Below are 18,918 nucleotides of genomic sequence, written 5' to 3'. Positions count from 1 at the left end.
ATTTGATATTTTACAAACCAAACAACAAGTTGATTAATCCAGAAAGTAAATGACAGATTAATCGACAATGGAAATAATCATTAATTGTAACCCAACATTATTGCCACATTTATGTTTTGATACCCATTCCTTTTGTCCTGTACTTCTTTTATTCTAAATTTTTTTTATTCATCTGATATTTTAACTTTAATTTGCCTCCTGTTCTTTATTGATTTGCTATAATTAATCATATTAGTGTTGATTGATGCCAATTATATATCATGTGTTTTTAAATACTTAAAGTTTATTAAATATTCATATTTGTTATTTGTGGGACTCCCTGAGTAATTCTTCGATTTTTTTTTTAAAAGAGTCAATCTTTTGAGAGAAAAATACCAAAGTAAGGCCACAAGGTGGCGCTTCTTGTTTGTGTTTGTATCAGAGAATAAAGAGGCCTTTTCCTGAAGGAGATTGGTGGAAGAAAACAATAATAATGCAACATTTTCAGTGTGTATTTCTGCTTGTTTACCAAACATCCCTTTGTGGCACACTGTGGTGGATTCAGGCTGCACTTATGCAGTTTTGAAAAGGAAGTGAAAGTGGATATTACTGAATGAAACGGGGAGTAACTGGTTGTACTTCGACTATTGATGATTTAATATGAATTAACCAATCAATGTAACAAACTTTAAGGTGATTAGTGTAAATACTGATGTCCTATAGTGTTCTGTTTCCATGAAGTTTGAGGAAAAGGTCAATAAATGAAGTGGATTAAATGACAGACTGCCGGGAAGTTCGTTTAAAAAAGGAAGTAGATTATGTTACCTGTGGCAAATGTGAAAAACCAGACTTTGCAACATAAATACACACATTCGGTGATATCGTGCAGTAAACCAAGTTCTGTTGGGGACAATGATGTTTCACAGATTTTGAATGAAGTGAAGCTGAACTGAATTTATTAAAAAAATGTCTATGAGCTCAACCACACACCCACTCAGAGGCAGAAATATGAGAAACTGTCATTTTCAAGACCCAAAATCCAATCTGTGGGCAATGACAGCCTTTGTGCACTGACGTTAATATATTCAGATTCATTCAGAACCCCTATAAAACTATTTTAAAACTGAAACTACCCTCCAAGTGACAGTTAATCAAATGAGCTACAAGCTAAAGTCTGATTACAGGAGTCACTGGTGCAAAGTCACTGAAAGTAGCTGTTAGCTTGGAAAAATTAACAAATGTGGTTGAGTGTGATTAAAATGAACTAAAATGAAAAGATGCTATCACCAAAACAGACCACTGGCATCATATAAAGACATAAAACTGAGAAATACTGTGGAGAAATCTGATTTTTGTGTCTTTATCAACTGTTAACACTGGAGATAATGTTAGCTAAAAGAGGTTATGTTGGATTTTGCAGCTTTTGAAGGCAGTTCGGTTGAAGTGACAACACTCAGACGGGTTTCTAATCGTTAAATAATATAGATAAAACTGTAAACATCCCACAAACTGCCGCTCGGAGGGAAGAAATGACACATTACTGCTGTTTTTCTCCGCACCGCTGCTCCCTGATGCAGGCCGACATTCAGTTCAATGGCTACTCTGCAGTCACAGTCCTCATCACGCATGCGCACAGCTTCTCCTCGTCTCCGTCAACCAGGCGAGGTGGGTGGGAGAGCGATCCGTGAAGCTACCATTAAGACACACGAAATGCCGGAAGTAAGATTTTATGTTCCAAATAAAATGATATATTGACGAACACTTTCCTTGTTTTATTTGTCAAAGAACTATCCCAGTTTTGTTTAACTTACATACTTATTTTCACACAAGTCACTCTTAGTAATAACTGTTGGGCATTTCATGTGGTAGGATGCAGCCTTTGTAGTGTTTTAACTGTAATTTCGTATAATGAAAATATGGTATAAATGTATATATATGCATCTACAATATTATTATGCAAATTTATCTGACTAATTTAAGTGAATAATTCATTTTGTAAATGCATAGCACTGATATAAATATCATGGTTAAGATCATACAATAATAAATCAAATACAGATTAACTTGTTGACCAGATTAAATATTAAATATTAACATATTAGGATCATACAATGTTCAAATATTAAGATTAAGAGCCTAGAATAATATGCAAGTATACAACTGTGCAAAGATACAAATTTAGTGAACCAAAATATGTTGAATTGAAGCTCTACAATATTATTTCTTATACAAATTTACCTTAGTAATTTAAATATTGAGTTTAAGAACCTATTTTTAATATAAATATTATGTAAATATTACATTTAAGATAACATACAACATTATATAAAATACAAAGTCACCCCAACAATGTAAAAATTAATGGTATATACAATGGTATATAGTATGTAGTATATAGTATATAGTATACTATATAGTATATACTATATAGTATATAGTATGCAAATGTATCTGACTAAATTAGGAATAGATTAATAATAAATATTAATATTAATACATTACAATATTATTTCTGATTTAAATTTGCGTGGCCAATTCAAATATTGCCCATATGAACCTTCAGTATTATATAAAAACACAAATTCCCCTGAGTAGATTAAGACCTTGAAATGCTTAAACAGCAAGATTATGAGCCTATAATATAGTATAAAATGCAAATTCATACGATTAAGTCAAATGTTAGGGTTAAGAATCTAAAATCGTATACAGAAAATTAACTTAGTAATACAAAAATGAATAATTTCATCGTTTCATCAATTCATTTAAAACTATTTTTGTAAGAGTGGCAGCGAACTTTTATATTGAAGCCGCTGACCGGAAGTTGCAGCTCCTCCCGCCGCCAGCTTGACTCCGCCTCCGAGCAGCTCCGAGCGGCCGAGCAGCAGCGAGCTTCAGTGAATGTGTGTCTGCGGCAGCGTTCGGCGTTAAAAACCACAAACTACGGCTGAAGAACGGAGCACCGGAGCCCGCCGCGCTTCCACACGACCTCGGCACACCGCGGACTATGATAAATCCCGACCAGAGGCTGGTAACGGCGGGCTGTGTTGACGACAAGCGGCTTATTGCACATCTGTAGAGCATAATGAGGGCATCCGCTATTCTTTACGGTGGTTTTTCCTCCGAGGTTTAGTCAGACGCAGAGTGACACTATTTATAAATGTGTCGCTTTTAGACATCCTCCGAAGGAAAAGGCACAGCGAGGGGACAGAGCCTGTAGAAATCCAGCTAATTCCCTCCTCCGTGGCCCCCGGGGAGCAGTGAAGTCATTTGAGAAGTCACCGGAGAAGAAGAAGAAGAAGAAGACGCGTCTTAATCATCTCCATAGTTTTTTGCACAGTTTTTCTGCGACACTCCCACTCCTTTCTCTCTGTTTTTAAATCTTACATGGTTTTGTCTTTCTGAACATTCATCGCCGACCCTCCCGTGGGCTTTTTCTCCCCCCCGTTAAAGGATGCCGGATCAAATATCGGTGTCCGAGTTTCTCTCGGAGACAACAGAGGATTACAATTCCCCGACAACATCCAGCTTCACCACCCGACTGCAGAGCTGCAGGAACACCGTGAATGTGCTGGAGGAGGTAAGGCCACGGAGTCAGCCTGCAGAGGACGGACGGATGGATGGAAGGACGGATGGATGGATGGATGAGTGAGGATGCTTCATTAGACAGCACGGCCGCACACACTGCAGCTTTGTTAGTGTTTTTGAAGGAAAATGCACCAGATTTCAACAGGGATGCACTTTATTTAGAGGCAGTTCTACATGCAATCCACCTTAAGTTCAACTGCTGGAGTCTGACTGCATGTTAAAATCACCCCAGAGGCCCAAATGCATCATTGAATTCCACATCACCCTCTCAGAAAACAAAATTCTCGCACTTGTTGCCTTTAAATGGGCTTATTTTCAGGTTGCACGCAAATTCCAGTGCAAAACCTGATGCAACAACACAAAAAATGCATGTTCTCGCTCATATAGAGACTAAATTTGCATCAGATAGCACATCAGCCTCTAAGAAAACACGCATTTTTGCACTTTTTGCCTCTAAAATGCACTATGTTTCATGTTACATGGCAAAAAAGGATGCAGCAACAGCAAAAGCAGACATTTCTTCCACATTTGGAGACTGATGATGTTTGACTGCGTTTTGACACCCCTCAGAGGCTCACATGCATCAAAATATTGCACATCACCTTCTTGGAGAACAAAAAAATTCACTCTTGTTGACTCTGAAATGCATTATTTTTCATTCTAGTGCAAAAATATGATGCAGCAATAACAGAAATTACCTCCACATTTAGAATCTGGTGATGTTTGACTGCCTTTAGAGCCCCCTCAGAAGTCCAAATGCGTCAAAAATATTGCACATCAACCTGATTTTTTGCACCTGTTGCTCTTAAAATGCAGTGTTTTCATGTTCCATGCCGATATAAGTGGACAATCTAAACTTAAAGTTTGAAGTTGATTTGTAAAGCACTTTTCATACAGAACAACACAAAGTGCTTCATAAGAATTAAAAACAAAGAAGACAATAAATAAATACAATTAAAAATAAAAATCCCAACTCTCCACCTTCCCTACATATAGACAGCCATTCACATGCACACACACACACACACACACTGACTCACACACCCACACAACATGACATCATCAAGACATGGCAATCTAATGCAACAACACAAAAAATAAGAACTTTCTCCCTCATAATGAGACTATAAATACATTTTAAAATCCCCTTAGAGTCTTAAATGCATCAGAAAACATTTTGCACTGGCTGATGAGGTTTGACTCTCTTTTGACATCCCCTCAGAGGATCAGATGCATCAAAGTATTGCACATCAGCTTCTCAGAAAACCAAAAATGTGCATTTTTTTGTCTTTTAAATAGCTTTTTTTTTTCAAGTTGCACACAAATTCGAGTGCAAAATCTGATGCAAGAAATCTAATGGTGTTTTCCTGCATTTTAAAATCCCCCCTTAGTGACTGCAGTGTGCATTAAATTGCATATTAGCCTCTCAGAAAACATCATTTTTGCACGTGTTGCCATTTAAATGCATTGGTTTTTCATGTTGCACACCTATTTTAGTGCAAAATCTTATCATCATAAACTGAAATTTCTCATTCATATCGAGACTAGTGATGTTTGAATGCATTTTAAAATCCCCTCAGAGGCCCAAATTTCCTTTATATTGCACATCAGCTTCTCAGATAATAAAATGTTTGTGCTTGTTGAATTTAAGATGATTTCTTTCTAATTCAGGTACAAAATATGATGCAACAGCAGCAAAAATTGAATAAATTTCTGTTTCAAATAAAGACTAATGGTGTTTTCCTGCATTATAAAATCCCCTTTAGTGACTGCAGTGTGCATTTAATTGCATATTAGCCTCTCAGAAAACATCATTTTTGCATATGAATGCGTTGGTTTTTCATGTTGCACACCTGTGTCAGTGCAAAATCTGATGTAATACCATCCGAAACTGAAAGTTCTCGCTCACATTGAGACTAGTGACATTTGAATGCATTTTAAAATCCCCTCAGAGGTCCGAATGCATCATTATATTGCACATCAGGCTCTCAAATAAGGAAATAATTGCATGTGTTGCCATTACAATAAAATTTTGTATCGCTGCACATTCATTCCAGTGCAAATCTGATGCAAGAACACCAAAAAGAAGGCAATCCCTCCCATTTATAGGGACTGCTGATGCTTTAAAATCCCATAATCTTGCATATCAACCTCTCAAATAATAAAATAAGTACACTTGTTGAATTTAAGGTGCTTTTTTTTTTTCTAATCCCAGTGCAAAAATGTGATGCAACAGCAGCATGAAAAGACATTTCTGCCCCATGTAGCGGCTGGTGAGGCAGTGTTTGTGTGTGTGAAGGTGAACTCTCATATCGTGTGCTACGTCTCGAAGCTCTTTCTCGTCAGATACGTAGAGTAATAATAGAGGGGGTGGACGGGCTTTGGTTGCGAGAGTGCAGGGAATAGAAGGATGTGCACTCAGGCCTGCAGCTCTCTGTGCTCGCTATTACATAACTCGCAGCTTCAGAGCATGCTGCCAGGCTGTAGCAGAGTGTGACACAGAGAGGGAGAAAGAAAAGACCTCCTCTCGTCTCCGGCAGTCAGATCTGGATTTAACCGTTTCACAAATCGGGTCCAGGGTTTAAAAATAGGCGAAATGTTGCAGAGGAACGACCCCCCGTGTGAGACGCCGTGTCCCCTTTGATCACGCGTTCCGGCTGTAATCGGGTCAGGCAGGTGGGTTGTGATGTGTCTCCCTCCTCCGCCTCCCTCCTCCGCTGGCGTCCTTCCTGCCACGATTTAAATGGAGCATCCAACCAGAGGGAGCGCACACCTTTCGTCCCTTTTAATGCCAAAACGTGACCTCATTTCCCCGTCCGATTAGCTGCAGACGTGAGCGAGTGCAGGTTTGGTGGAGCCGTCAAGTAGAGCAGAAGCTTAAATCAGCGTTTGGGCTGCAGGTTGTGGAGTTAAATAGCTGCACAGATAACATGGAAGCAGGAAAATAAACAGGAGAGCAACCAGAGAGGGGTTATTTAAGGTCGAGCTGCAACTGTTTTGAACATTTGGAAAGAAGAGAAAAAAGGTGAAATTGTGATTCAGGCTTCATTAAATGTGAATGTTGTCTGTTTTCTTCACTCTTCTATGATATTAGCTGATAATCTCGGACTCTGATTGACATGTTTTTCACCATTTTCTAACAACTAGTCGAATATTTGACAGTAAAAATGATCCTCAGCCACAGTTTAGAGAACTAAACTCAGCTCCAGTCCTTACTTCAGTAAATACCAAAAACTTAAGTTTATTACAGTTGAAAATTCTAGTTTATGCTGCAGTTTATGTAGTTAATAAACTGCAGGGATCTCATGGAAATATTAAATTGAGCAGAATAGCAACCAGAGATGGTTTATTTAAGGTGGAGCTGCAACTGTTTTGATCATTTTCAGGCGTTTTTGAAGAAAAATCGGTGAAATTATCTGATTCCAGCTTCCTTAAATGTGAATATTTTCTGTTTTCTTCCTCTTTTATGATATTAGCTGAGTGTCTTGGGTTTTGGTAGACGCCTTTTTCCTCATTTTCTACTTCTGCAGTTTGGGTAGTTTAATGATAGATGGCATGGAAACATCAAAATGAGCAGAATAGCGACCAGAGAAGGTTCATTTAAAGTAGAACTGCAATTGTTTGGAAAAAAAAGGTGAAATTGTCTGATTCCAGCTTCATTAAATGTGAATATTTTCTGTTTTTTACTCTTTTATGATGTTAATTGATTATCTCAGGCTTTGGTAGACGTCTTTTTCATCATTTTCTAACAACTAATCGAATAATCAGCAGTAAAAATGATTGTCAGTCACAGTTTAAAGAACTAAACTCACACCCAGTCCTTCCTTCAACAATTACCAAAGCCCACACTCTTTGTCGTCCATCGCGACAGTCTTTTAAGAGTTTATTACAGTAGAAAATTCCCATTTATGCTGCGTTTCATGGAGCTAAATAGCTGCACAGATCTCATGGAAACAGTAAAATAAGTAGGAGAGCAGCCAGAGATGGTTTATTTAAGCTAGAACAGCTACTTTGGTGAAATAAAAGGGTGAAATTATCTCATTCTAGCTTCTTAATTGGGAGTATTTTCATCTTTTCCACTCTTCTATGATTATTAACTGAGGATCTTGCACTTTGAGAAACACCTTTTTCAACATTTCTTAACAACTAATAGAAAAATCAACAGTGAAAATAATCTTCAGCCACAGTTTAAAAGACAAAACACAGGCCAAGGAATGGGGGAAAAAAGTGGAATTATCTGATGACAGCTTCTTAAATTGATGTATCTTCTATTTATTTATTCTTATGCGATATTAACTGAATAGCTTAGGCTTTGAGAAACACATTTTTCGCCATTTTTAAACAACTAATCAAATAATCGACTGTGAAAATACATTTCAGCCAAAGTTTAACAGACAAAACACGAGCCAAGTCCTGGGAAAAAAGGTCAAATTATCTGATTCCAGCTTCTTAAATTGACATATCTTCTGTTTATTGACTCTTCTGTGATATAGATTGACTATCTTAAGCTTTGAAAAACACTTTTTTCATCACTTTCTAACAACTAATCGACTGTGAAAATACATTTCAGCCTTAGTTTAAAGGACAAAACACACACCCAATACCAGAAAAAAGTGAAATTGTCTGATTCCAGCGTCTTAAATTGAAATATCTTCTATTTGTTTACTCTTATATGATCTAAATTGAATATCTTGGGCTTTGAGAAACGCCTTTTTCATCACTTTCTCACACATAATCCAACACAGTCCCAGTCCTTCCTCCATCAAATGCCAACGCACGCACTCTCTGCCGTCCATCACTACGGTCTTTTGTGATTTTATTACATCGCCACGATAGAAAATCTAGCAAAACAGAGCCGGGGATCATGTTTATTCTCAACCTGGATGGCTGTGCTCTCAGTCTGCTGACTGTAACGAGGAGGAAAAGGCTCGCATCATGAATCACCTCTCTGGCTCTGTGCCTCCGAAGCTCAGAGAGAGAGAGAGAGAGAGACTGCAGCAGCACAAACGAAAAACATCTGTTCAAGAGGGCCGCCATGTGCGCCGGGCTTCAGTAGCCGCTCTGGAATTTTTGCAGAGATCACATGACAAGGAAGACCATTATACTGGCACCAAAGAGCGCGCTACATGCTCGTCAGTGTTTCAACAAAAAGGCAAGAAGATGCGCCCTGAAAGCCGGGATACACCCATCAGAGGCAGAAAGGAGCGGACAGCCGGCCCTGGAGCAATGCATGCTGGTAGATTAGTGTCTGTTTTATGAAATTAACAACCCCGTTTGATCCCCGCGTAGACACTCGCTGGCATCAGAATGAAGCTGTGGAGCGTCGCTTTGCCTGAAGAAGAGGTGGTTTAACCCTCCTGTTGTTCTCATTTACGGGCACCAAAAGATATTGTTTTCTTGTCTCAAAAATTCCAAAAAATTCCAGCCAAAACAATTCCCCAAATTTCTGAAAATTTGCAAAACCTTCAGGAAGAGAATTGCAGTAATTCCTTAAAAGTTTTATTTAAAAAAAAAATCCCCCAAATTTGGCAAGAAAATTCTTGTAAATATTTTCAAGAAATGAGTAAAAATCTTCCAAAAAAAAATCCTAAAAAATATCTAAAGTGATTACATATATATTAGTAAAACTTCTATTTTCTTTAAGAACATTCACAAAAAAAAATCAGCCAAAGTCCAACGAATTTTGCTGGATTTTGGTTGATTTTTTTTTTTTTGTGTGAATGTTCTTAAGAAATATTTTTAACATTTCTTTTTTTCTGCCAAAAAATGTTTAAAGATTTCCCCAAAAAAGTTGAAAATCAGAAGTTTCACTGTGAAAATATTTACTGTTAAATATTGTTTCCTTGTCTGAAAAAAATCCAAAAATTCAGCAATAAAATTCCATAATTTCAGAAAATTTGCAAAACCTTCAGGAAGAAAATTTCAATAATTCCTTAAGTTTCTCTTAATTTTTTTTAAAATCCCCCAAATTTGGCAAAAAAATTCTTGTAAATGTTTTCAAAAAATTAGTGAAAATTTATCAAAAAAATCCTAAAAATATCTAAAGTTTTTACATACATTTATCAGTAAAATTTCTCATATTTTCTTTAAGAACATTCACAAAAAAATCAACCAAAATCCAGCGAAATTCGCTGGATTTTGGTTGATTTTTTTGGGAATGTTCTTAAGAACCATTTTTAACATTTCTTTTTTTCCTCTAAAAAATGTTCAAAGATTTCCCCAAAAAAGTTGAAAATCAGAAGTTTCACTGTAAAACATTTTTTTCCTCCACATTTTCAAAATTTATTACACGTCAATTTTGACCCGCAGAACGACACGAGGGTTAAAATGTTCCTGCTGCCTTGTTTTTTTTCTTTTTTCCTCCGAGTCATTTCCTTGGTATGTTGACAAGGTAAATTATGCAAAGGTACGGCGTAAATATTTAATCCTGTAACCTGAGGGGAAGCGGTGACCCTGCAGGAGAGTCGTCGGTCTTTGCGAGCTTCCACCGAGTCACGGGAAAAAGAAAAGACACAAAGAAGAAGGAGGGGGAAAAAAAGTTGTTGCAGCATCGTATCGTGTTAATTCGGAACCGCTCGTCAATTATTGATCAACACATCATGACACAGAAGTATTCATGACTCACCAGCCTCCACCCTGAAGTTAGTGTTTAGAGTTTATCGGTGCAGAAATGAGGAAACAATGAGCAGCAAGATGCAGGGGTAGAGTTTTAAAAATACCCTTTTCTGGCTCTGCTGGAGGTTGAGGGCATTGTGTGAGTTTGTTGTGTGGGTGGCAGACCGGAAGCTGGCCGGTGTGTCTGGATTTTACTTTGCTGTCATCTCTAGTGCAAAGCCATTGTTGTTTGCACTGTTTATCCCAGAAAGTGTTTGGCAGTCAAGCCGTGAGTTAGGATTTTCTGCAGGTGTAGTTTGACACGCTGTTATAGTTGTTATGTTGTCCGAGCAGAACTGCGGGAGATTGAGGCTTCAAATAACTATTATTTTCCACTGTGGGAAAAGCCAGCGTGTCGTCATTTGTTACGGTCACGTGGTACAAGACCGCTGCTGGTTGGCAAGAACCCAGTAACATAACGGCTTGCTACGAGAACGATATCGGGTTTGAAACGAATACGTAAAGTTATTGCTTTTCATGAATGAAATTTCACATGTATTTACCACAATGGTAATATCATGTGTAGTTGTTAGTTGTACGAAGCGTTCCTTCGCGTGAAGCGATCTCTACACTTTCGGTTTGGTTCAGTGTTGTCATGTGTTACCGATCGCTTTTTAGGCGATGAAAGTGTACTAAAGTCGAATGAAGCTTATTCAATAACATCTCCTTAAGCCAGCAGCCTCCTATTTGTAACCATATTTGTTTCTGTATGCGTCTAGCTATCGTTTTTTAGAATTGTCCTATTTTCGATCACCAATGCTGTGGGTCTGTTACTGTTACATAGAAGCCATACTGCAGACAAAAAATACAGCAACTTCTTGACGTTTCTTTGACATCTTGTTGAAGATTAACAGAAGATATATTATTTTTAATTCATAATTATATATTTTTGGGTGGGTAACTGCCCAGGGGTGTCAATCAAGTAAAAATAAATGTCGGTGAAGGAAATGTCCGGCCACAATGAAGGATCGTCAACCCACCCAGTCTTCAAATTGTAGGGATCTGGCAAGGTTTCACTGTTCCCCTGATATCTCAGCTTACTCACGTGTCTTTGTCGGGCCTCAGGTGATAAGGATTGAGCATAATCGGACAATTTCACGGAAGGATAGTTCGCATTCTTATCGTCAGCCATTGTTCCTCTGGTTCCTCTTGCCAGCCAGCGCGGTAATCACGTGACTTCGTGACGTCACTGTTTGTAAACACTGGTGTCTCCCATAGATCAGCAGCAAACGCTCCCACAGATGATCGATGAAGTTTTGCCCGGCAACTCGCAGAAAATAGCCACCCTAAACTGACGGAAACCTTGTCATGTTCTGGAATATCTGCTCTTTAGACTGAAACCCTCAAAAATATTCTCTTTCCCATCATTAATGAGTAAATAAGCCATGTATTTTTACATTTTAAATGCTATGGAGTCTATGAAATTCATCAAAATAGCTACAGATTAAATTTCTGTAGGTCAGTTAATTGAATAATTGGAGCCAAATTTCCATTTCTCGCTGACCTAAAGAGAAAATTAAGCAAATATTTGGATTTGAGATACGATGATTGCTGTTTTATTTCTTCTTTTTCATCCAAAAGCGGCTGGCTAGTTGGCACTGAGGATGATCAAATTCCAATTCCCTCCTGCTCCGTACAGACCAGAAGTCGACTGATATGGTTTTTCAAGGATGATATTTATATAATTACTTAATAAATTACTTAAAAGTGCAATAAACCTAAAAAGAAAAAGAAAATTGTTTTTGCTTTCTTCACATATATTTCAAAATACAGAAATTGCAGGGCTGTGTCCCTCAAATTTTTAAATGTACAAAAGTTGGCCAACATCCCGTGGTCTCGTTTAGAAAGATTTTTGTTATTTACACTTTATTGTGTATTTTTACAAGCTCATCATTGCAATGAAAAAGCGCTCTGAGACCTGGTGAATGTGTGAAATGTTAGTGCAACTCCCCAGATTTTATATGCAAAAAGAATGATCAATCTACCTAATCTGGCTTCAAGTCTACCACCAATCAAAAATGAAAATGCGAGCGTAGCACCAGCAGTACGTTGGACTCTATTGGGTTAAAAGACACGAAAATAGACTGAGCATCCAAGAGAAAGCTGCAGGAAACGATCTGGTTTTCAGGCTTGATTTAATAGAGCAAACCTCAGGTGTTCAGGAAATTTGTTCCACAGACGAGGAGCATAATAGTTGGTTATAAATAAATCATTAAAAATCATCAATAATTGTCATTGTTGACTAAAATGGAACACTGCATCGTGATCGCACAGTCTCAACAGCATCAATACTTGGATGAAAATACTCAACATCAGATTCCCTCATCAGCCGACCCCCAGGATCGATTTCTCCGATTCCTCACAAACTACTTCCTGTAACATGTAAAACTCATCATTGCCTCCATATTTACCCCCAAATATACCAGCTAACTAAAAATACCACCAAGCAGATTGTGTTTGTTTGTTCAGCAGCACAGAATTTTAAATCCCGCTCTTGCTTACACAAAAACGCGGCGGGTTATTACGCCGTCTGATGTGAGTTAATATTAGCAGCAGGCACTTGTTATTCCCTCGAGGGGCCATGTATTGTCTCTACCCCGCAGATGGCACTTTGCGTCACTGGGTTTGCTTTTCCTAAACCGCAGAGAGCCTCAGCAGCGACACAAGGGAAACCCTCACTGCATTGGCATTCCTTTGAGCGTGCCTCTCTCGCACCACATCACATGGGCTGCACCAGAAAAATGTTGACTTTTCACAGTCGCTCCATTCAAGCATGGCTGGGCTTGACCTATTAGGCAGAGGCCTTTTGTATTTTTTTTTTTTTTTACTTTTATGTAACGGCCTTTTCAGCAGCGGCGTTTTAAGCCCGATGCTGTCCTGTGTTTGGAAGGAAACTGAATGAGGAGTTTTATTCCAAACCACTGCGTATTTATATTGGAATGAAAATTATCGCCTGAAGTCATCATGCAGTCCCCATATTTGCTTTTTCCTTCTTTCTTTTTTTTTTTTTTTTTGCAGGGATAGGGCTTAACATTCTTGCCATTCTTTAAAAGCTGCAGTGTTTATTTACAGAATAGCATTTCATATGAGCTGTAAGCAGACGTTGGCTTCTCTGTGGAGATTTGTTTTTACCAGAAGAATATCCTGTATATATATATTTTTTTTCATATTTTACTCTCACGTGACTGATGCAGATAAAGAATGAGCGAAGGTGAGGTGCCATTAAAGGTGGAAAAACACCAGAAATAAGAGATTACGAGGAGAATTGAAGCTGAAAACAGTTTTTAAATGATTAATGCGGTGGACAGAAGCGGTCAGGCTGAGACACCGATCACATTTGGTGGCAGAAACATTAGTGGCATGTTTCTGCAAAGGAGTCATTATCTCTGCTAGTTATCTCCTTCATTCACTCATATTGAATTCTAATAACTTAATTATTTCACCCAGTTAATATTTAGTCTCTAAAAATGTCTAAATATTAAAAAAATGTCAGTGTTGATCTGCAAACATGCCTTTAGATTGTCGGTCCAAAAGGCAAAATGTGTTATTTATTAAATTAAAAGATGAGATCAATCAAGTATTTAGGCATAAACATTAATAGCAACAAGCAACTAACAAGGTTATATAGTGTTATTGAGATATTGTTGTGCCTTGATGGTGAATTTTCCTGCAAATACTGTAATTTAAGCAGATTTTACCTTCTAAGTTTACCAGTTTTAAATGTAAAATTCATAAATCGCTAACACGAAGCGTAACATTTACCATGATATTCAGCTTTTAGTCTAAACTAATCCAGATTAGCTTAACACAATGAGATGATGTGCCATAATGTAACACAAAAAGATTAAAATCAAGTAAAAATTACTTGAAAGGAATGCAGAAGATTGTCATAAGAGATATACGACAGAACAATAAATCGAGAGTTTCAGATGAGTTTTTTTGACAGAACTGTGTTTTCATGGTGTTTTTTTGTGTGCATTTTGAAGTGCTACATTAGAAAGTGTTCATGGAAAGAATATTGAGTAAAAACAAATGATTTTCGACTTTAGAAAAAGGCTTAAAGTGTTTTATTGGGAGATGGAAACACCTTTTCTGACGACTGAAAACAGTTCCTGAAGACGTTTGGCCATTTTCCCTTTGTAGATATTTCCTCCAAAGCAATAGAAAGAAGCATAAATCACATTTCATTTCTTGTCTCAAGTTTATTTAAAATATGACAGTTAAATCGCGACTAAATAAGTATACGGTTGAAAGCTGTAAATTACATATTTATCAGTTTTATATCAGTATTAATACCTAAAACTATCGCTGACAATGTTGTTTACTGCTAGAATTTGGATTTATTATCCAAATTATTTTCTTCTTTCTATGTTATGGTGAGAAATGATCATAAACTTTGCGATTAGAAAGAAGCAACCCTAAAACTCCATGCTGAAACTTAAATATTTAATCAGTGTTATACAAGTACAAAACTAGTGTTGTCTCCTCTTATCAAAGGGCTGGAATCATTCTGCACAAGAAAGGACAAAGTAGTCAAAAGACACAGCTCCTATGAAGTGGAAAATAATTCAGCTTTGTAACAGTTCCTGGAAACACACATTGGTTTTATCAGAATCAGAGTCAGAAATGCTTTATTGATCCCTGAGGGGAAACTGCTTACGTTACAATCACTCCCATTAAATGTCAAGTACAAAATATATGATAAACATACACTACTGTTCAAAAGGTTGGGCTCACCCAGACAATGTCATGTTTTCCATGAAAACTCACACTTTTGTTCATGTGCTAACATAACTGCAAAGGGTTTTCTAATCATCAATGAGCCTTTCAACACCTTTAGCTAACACAATGTAGCATTAGAACACAGGAGTGATGGTTGCTGGAAATGTTCCTCTGTACCCCTATGGAGATATTCCATTAAACATTTCCAGCTAGAATAGTCATTTAGCACATTAACATGTCTAGACTGCACTTCTGATTCATTTAATGTCATCTTCATTGAAAAATAAGGACATTTCTAAATGACACCAAACTTCTGAACAGCAGTATAAGTACAAAATATGAACTTTAAATATTAACATAAGTGGAAAAATATGACCTTAAACTACACATGAGTAGAAAAATATGTCCCAAAATGCACACATAAGTAAAAACAGTATAATATGCTTTGTAATTGTACGGTGGTGTGTTATTGCACAGAGGATATAACCAGTGGTAGTAAATAGTAAATAGCTAACAATTATTTTCTGTGTCGATTAGTTTTCTGAATTATTTTCTTAGTTGATTGATTAATTGTTTGTAAAATGTCAGAAAATGATGAAAAATGGCAACAATTGTTTCCTAAAGCTCAGGAAGGTGTTGTCAGATGAATTGCTTTGTGCAAAATCCAAAAATGCTCAGTTTACTATCACATTGGAGAAGCTGAAATCAAAGAATTTCACCTTTTTTTTCATAAAAATTTACTGAAACTGACACATGAATTGTCAAATAGTTAGCGCAAGTTTTAGAGCTGACAACTGATTGTAGCTTTAACTGGTTTGGTAAGTAGATAGATTGATATTAATCCCGAGGGAAATTCAAGTGAACTAGAAAACTATATTCGTTTACGGTTAAACCACCATTTGTAGCCTTTAAAGGAATCTGCTGTGTGATTGTGGCCTCAGAAGTGTTGTTGGTTCAGAAGCAGCTTCCTCTGATCGCCCAGCAGCACCTGAGGCCTCATATCCCCGGATGACACGCCGTCATGTGAGGCCAGCAGCCCCGTCACATGTAGCTTCCACCAGCGGGGAGTCGGCTGCAACAATGGCTGCACAGATAACACATAATTCCAGCTTTCTTCTCGTGTGTTTGGTCATTTAGGTTTAGAGGGCGAGCTGGCCTCTTTCGCTCTCTGCTTTCTGGAAACTACCCAGAAGTCGAGTGTGATTTTTTTTTTTTTTTCAGGGATTTTCACAGAAAGGAAGTTTCATTTTCATTCGTCACAGCTTCATGTGTTGGGGAAAGCATTCTGCTGCATACTTAATTAACACCGCTTGTCTGTTAATGAAGCGTCGAGCGCTTTTATTTTGCGTCGCAGCTTTGAATCCGATCGTTTTCCTCCGTGTCCTTGCTCTGTTTGCTTTGATTCATCGGACAGCTTTCAGTGTCTCCCACCAGAAACCAGGCAAAGACGATGAATAATTCAAAAGGAGGAGGTTTTTTTTCTTCTTTTTTTTTTAATCATTCTTGGCTTTACATAACAAAACTGAGTGCCGGCTATTTAAGGCGCCTTTCTGCAACATTTGCAGCGAGGAGCACAGCTGTGTCAGATTCAATTATTAATGAAGTTATGGCTTTTTATTCATCATTTGTCCCCCGTGTCACCAAACCCAGTGAATCACACAGTGTGAGAGAATGGGAGCATTTTTCATCCCTTGGCAGCGTTGCTCACATGACATCTTGTTCCAGTTAAACTGCGGCTATAAAAATGTGGACATTTCTTAATTTTGACATATTCAGTGCGAAGTATGCTGAGATAACATAGTGATGCATTATTCATTTCTTTTTCCTCTTGTCAACAGTAAACCTGTGTATATTTTTCTATGGAAATTATTCAGATTTTGATTTAAATTCAGACTCAAGTACATATTATTAATTGGCTTTCTGTGGGAAAAACTCACAGCTTGAATAGTTTGAAGCTTTCACATCATCTATAGACGTAATACGTAGCTGTCACGTTATGTTTGTGTCGACTGCACAAGATTAAAGTGGAAGAAAAACAAAAGCCAGAAGCATGAAAGCAACTGAATAAGGAATAAATAAGTGATCAGCTACGTGTTGTTTGTGAAAGAGATCATTTTAAATCCTTTTCATTGTGTGGTTTTATCTTGCTTTGTGTTTTCTTTGCTTTTCCGTCCCAGTCAGTGGTTTAAGGACATCTTCATTGACTGGAATCCAAATCAATCAGTAATTGTTTATTAATTCTTTATGGGCTGGAAGAGTCGATAGTTTTTCCATTCAGTGTTGTTTTTCCATCCCTCCACATCCATCTGCACTTCATGGCTTCATCTATAGATCAGCATTGACTTGAAAATGTAGTAAACAAGCTTTGATGCAGCCTGAAATGGGATTTCATTTCAGTTTAGAGAGATTTGGAGGTTAATTTAGGTTTTATTTTATATTTATTTGCATTATCTACCTAAGATGTTCCTCTTTGGCATTATTTTAGTGAATATTGCAAAAAAAATTCAGTTAAAATTTTCTAACAAACATAACAAGTGCTAAAGGAAACACGAAGAAAAAAGTAAAAATAAAATGTTTTCATTGACTGTCAGTATTTAGCAGAAATAACTAGTTTGACGAGAATTTTTGTTTGGAAATGACTTAGCGGCTAGTAAAAGGCTAGCTGCTAGCATAATAGTGCTAAGGGATTTTACTTAGCTAAGATGAGCTCTGCTAGCTTAGCATGTAGCATAAAGCTTCATTTTAATTGTCAAATTGTGAAGAATGAAGCATTATTCCACCTTAAAAGCACATTATTACATTCATGTTGCTGTTGCTGCATTGCTAACCATGTAGTCAACCAAGATAAATGAAAATTAAGTATGAATTTGCAGTTTTTATCATGTTATGTCTATCAGTTAGCGGTTTGCTAAGTGAAACCAGATGTAAAAAAACAGTACAGTTCATTTTTAATGGGATGAATTGATTTAGTGTTAATATGGACTTTATTTGGTCAGTTATGGTGGACTTTGCTGCCATTTTGCCACCAGTTCAAGTGACATTTTGTATTTATTTAGCTTTCCTGTTGCCTTTAAGTCAACTAGAAGCCTCACATAATGATTGCTGAATATGATAATGTGGACTAGGGTTGAACAATTAATTGAAATGTCATCAATATCGCAATATGGACAAATTGCTGGAGCTGTAATTTTTTTGATAAAGGTGAAATGTGTCACAAAATGCCTTTTTCACGAAACATTGTGATGTTATGGAGATGCTGCAGCCTATAAATCGTATTCTCCAGACTTATGGGAACATGCTTGTTTGCAAATTGCAGCAAAAATCACATCATTTATGTATTTGTTTGATTTATTTATTCATTCATTTATTTTTAATTTACCATTCTCCCTAAACACATATTGTAAAATCTTTCTAAAACATCGCTATAAGAGTAGGGTTTTAAAGGAATTTGGGAATACGGCTTGTCAAGACATATGGTTAGAGAAGCTGCATTTTCTTCATTTAGCAGGCAGATAGTTTGAAGGTTTATGGTTGTGATATGTAGATATTTAACACAAAACATCTCCAGGAATTCACTGAATGTCACAAAATGACGATACAGTGAATAAAAGAGCATCCAAAGAGGGGAATGTTCCTTTAAATCTCTGTCTGTAAATCTTCAAGTATTTTTTTAATTTGTTCGGTCTCCCGCAGCGGGAGGTGCGACCGTGTTGTGTTGCTTGTTTGTCGGCTTGTTTGCTGTCTGTAGCTGAAATCTGATAATCGGTCTGTGGGCCACAGCTGTTGGCCTACCTTCCTGCCACAGCTGCACTGCGTATATCATCAAGGGCTATTAGCTGGCAGCGGATTAGCCGCGGACCAGACTCCGCTCTGACGCTCTGATCCCCCTGCTATTCCCCCAGATTTAGACGAGGAAGAGTGGGTCAGCGTTCACATGTGTCTGCGGCCTTCCTCGCTCGGATCGAGGGTGTTAAAGTC

General features: G+C 37.4%; 1 protein-coding gene across 1 annotated transcript in view; it reads left to right on the top strand.

The window, feature by feature from the left end:
- Positions 1 to 2,863: 2,863 nt before the first annotated feature.
- Positions 2,864 to 18,918, top strand: part of asap1b (ArfGAP with SH3 domain, ankyrin repeat and PH domain 1b) — a 92,586-nt gene continuing 76,531 nt past the window's right edge. Inside the window, 1 exon segment of the mRNA XM_022196261.2 lies at positions 2,864 to 3,556. Within this exon segment, the coding sequence (XP_022051953.1) occupies positions 3,431 to 3,556 (126 nt within the window). The 5' untranslated portion in view covers positions 2,864 to 3,430.

The sequence above is a fragment of the Acanthochromis polyacanthus genome, chromosome 20, assembly GCF_021347895.1.
Source record: "Acanthochromis polyacanthus isolate Apoly-LR-REF ecotype Palm Island chromosome 20, KAUST_Apoly_ChrSc, whole genome shotgun sequence".
Classification (NCBI taxonomy): domain Eukaryota; kingdom Metazoa; phylum Chordata; class Actinopteri; family Pomacentridae; genus Acanthochromis; species Acanthochromis polyacanthus.
Note: the sequence above shows the minus strand (reverse complement) of the source record. Positions and strands in the feature narration are given on the sequence as shown.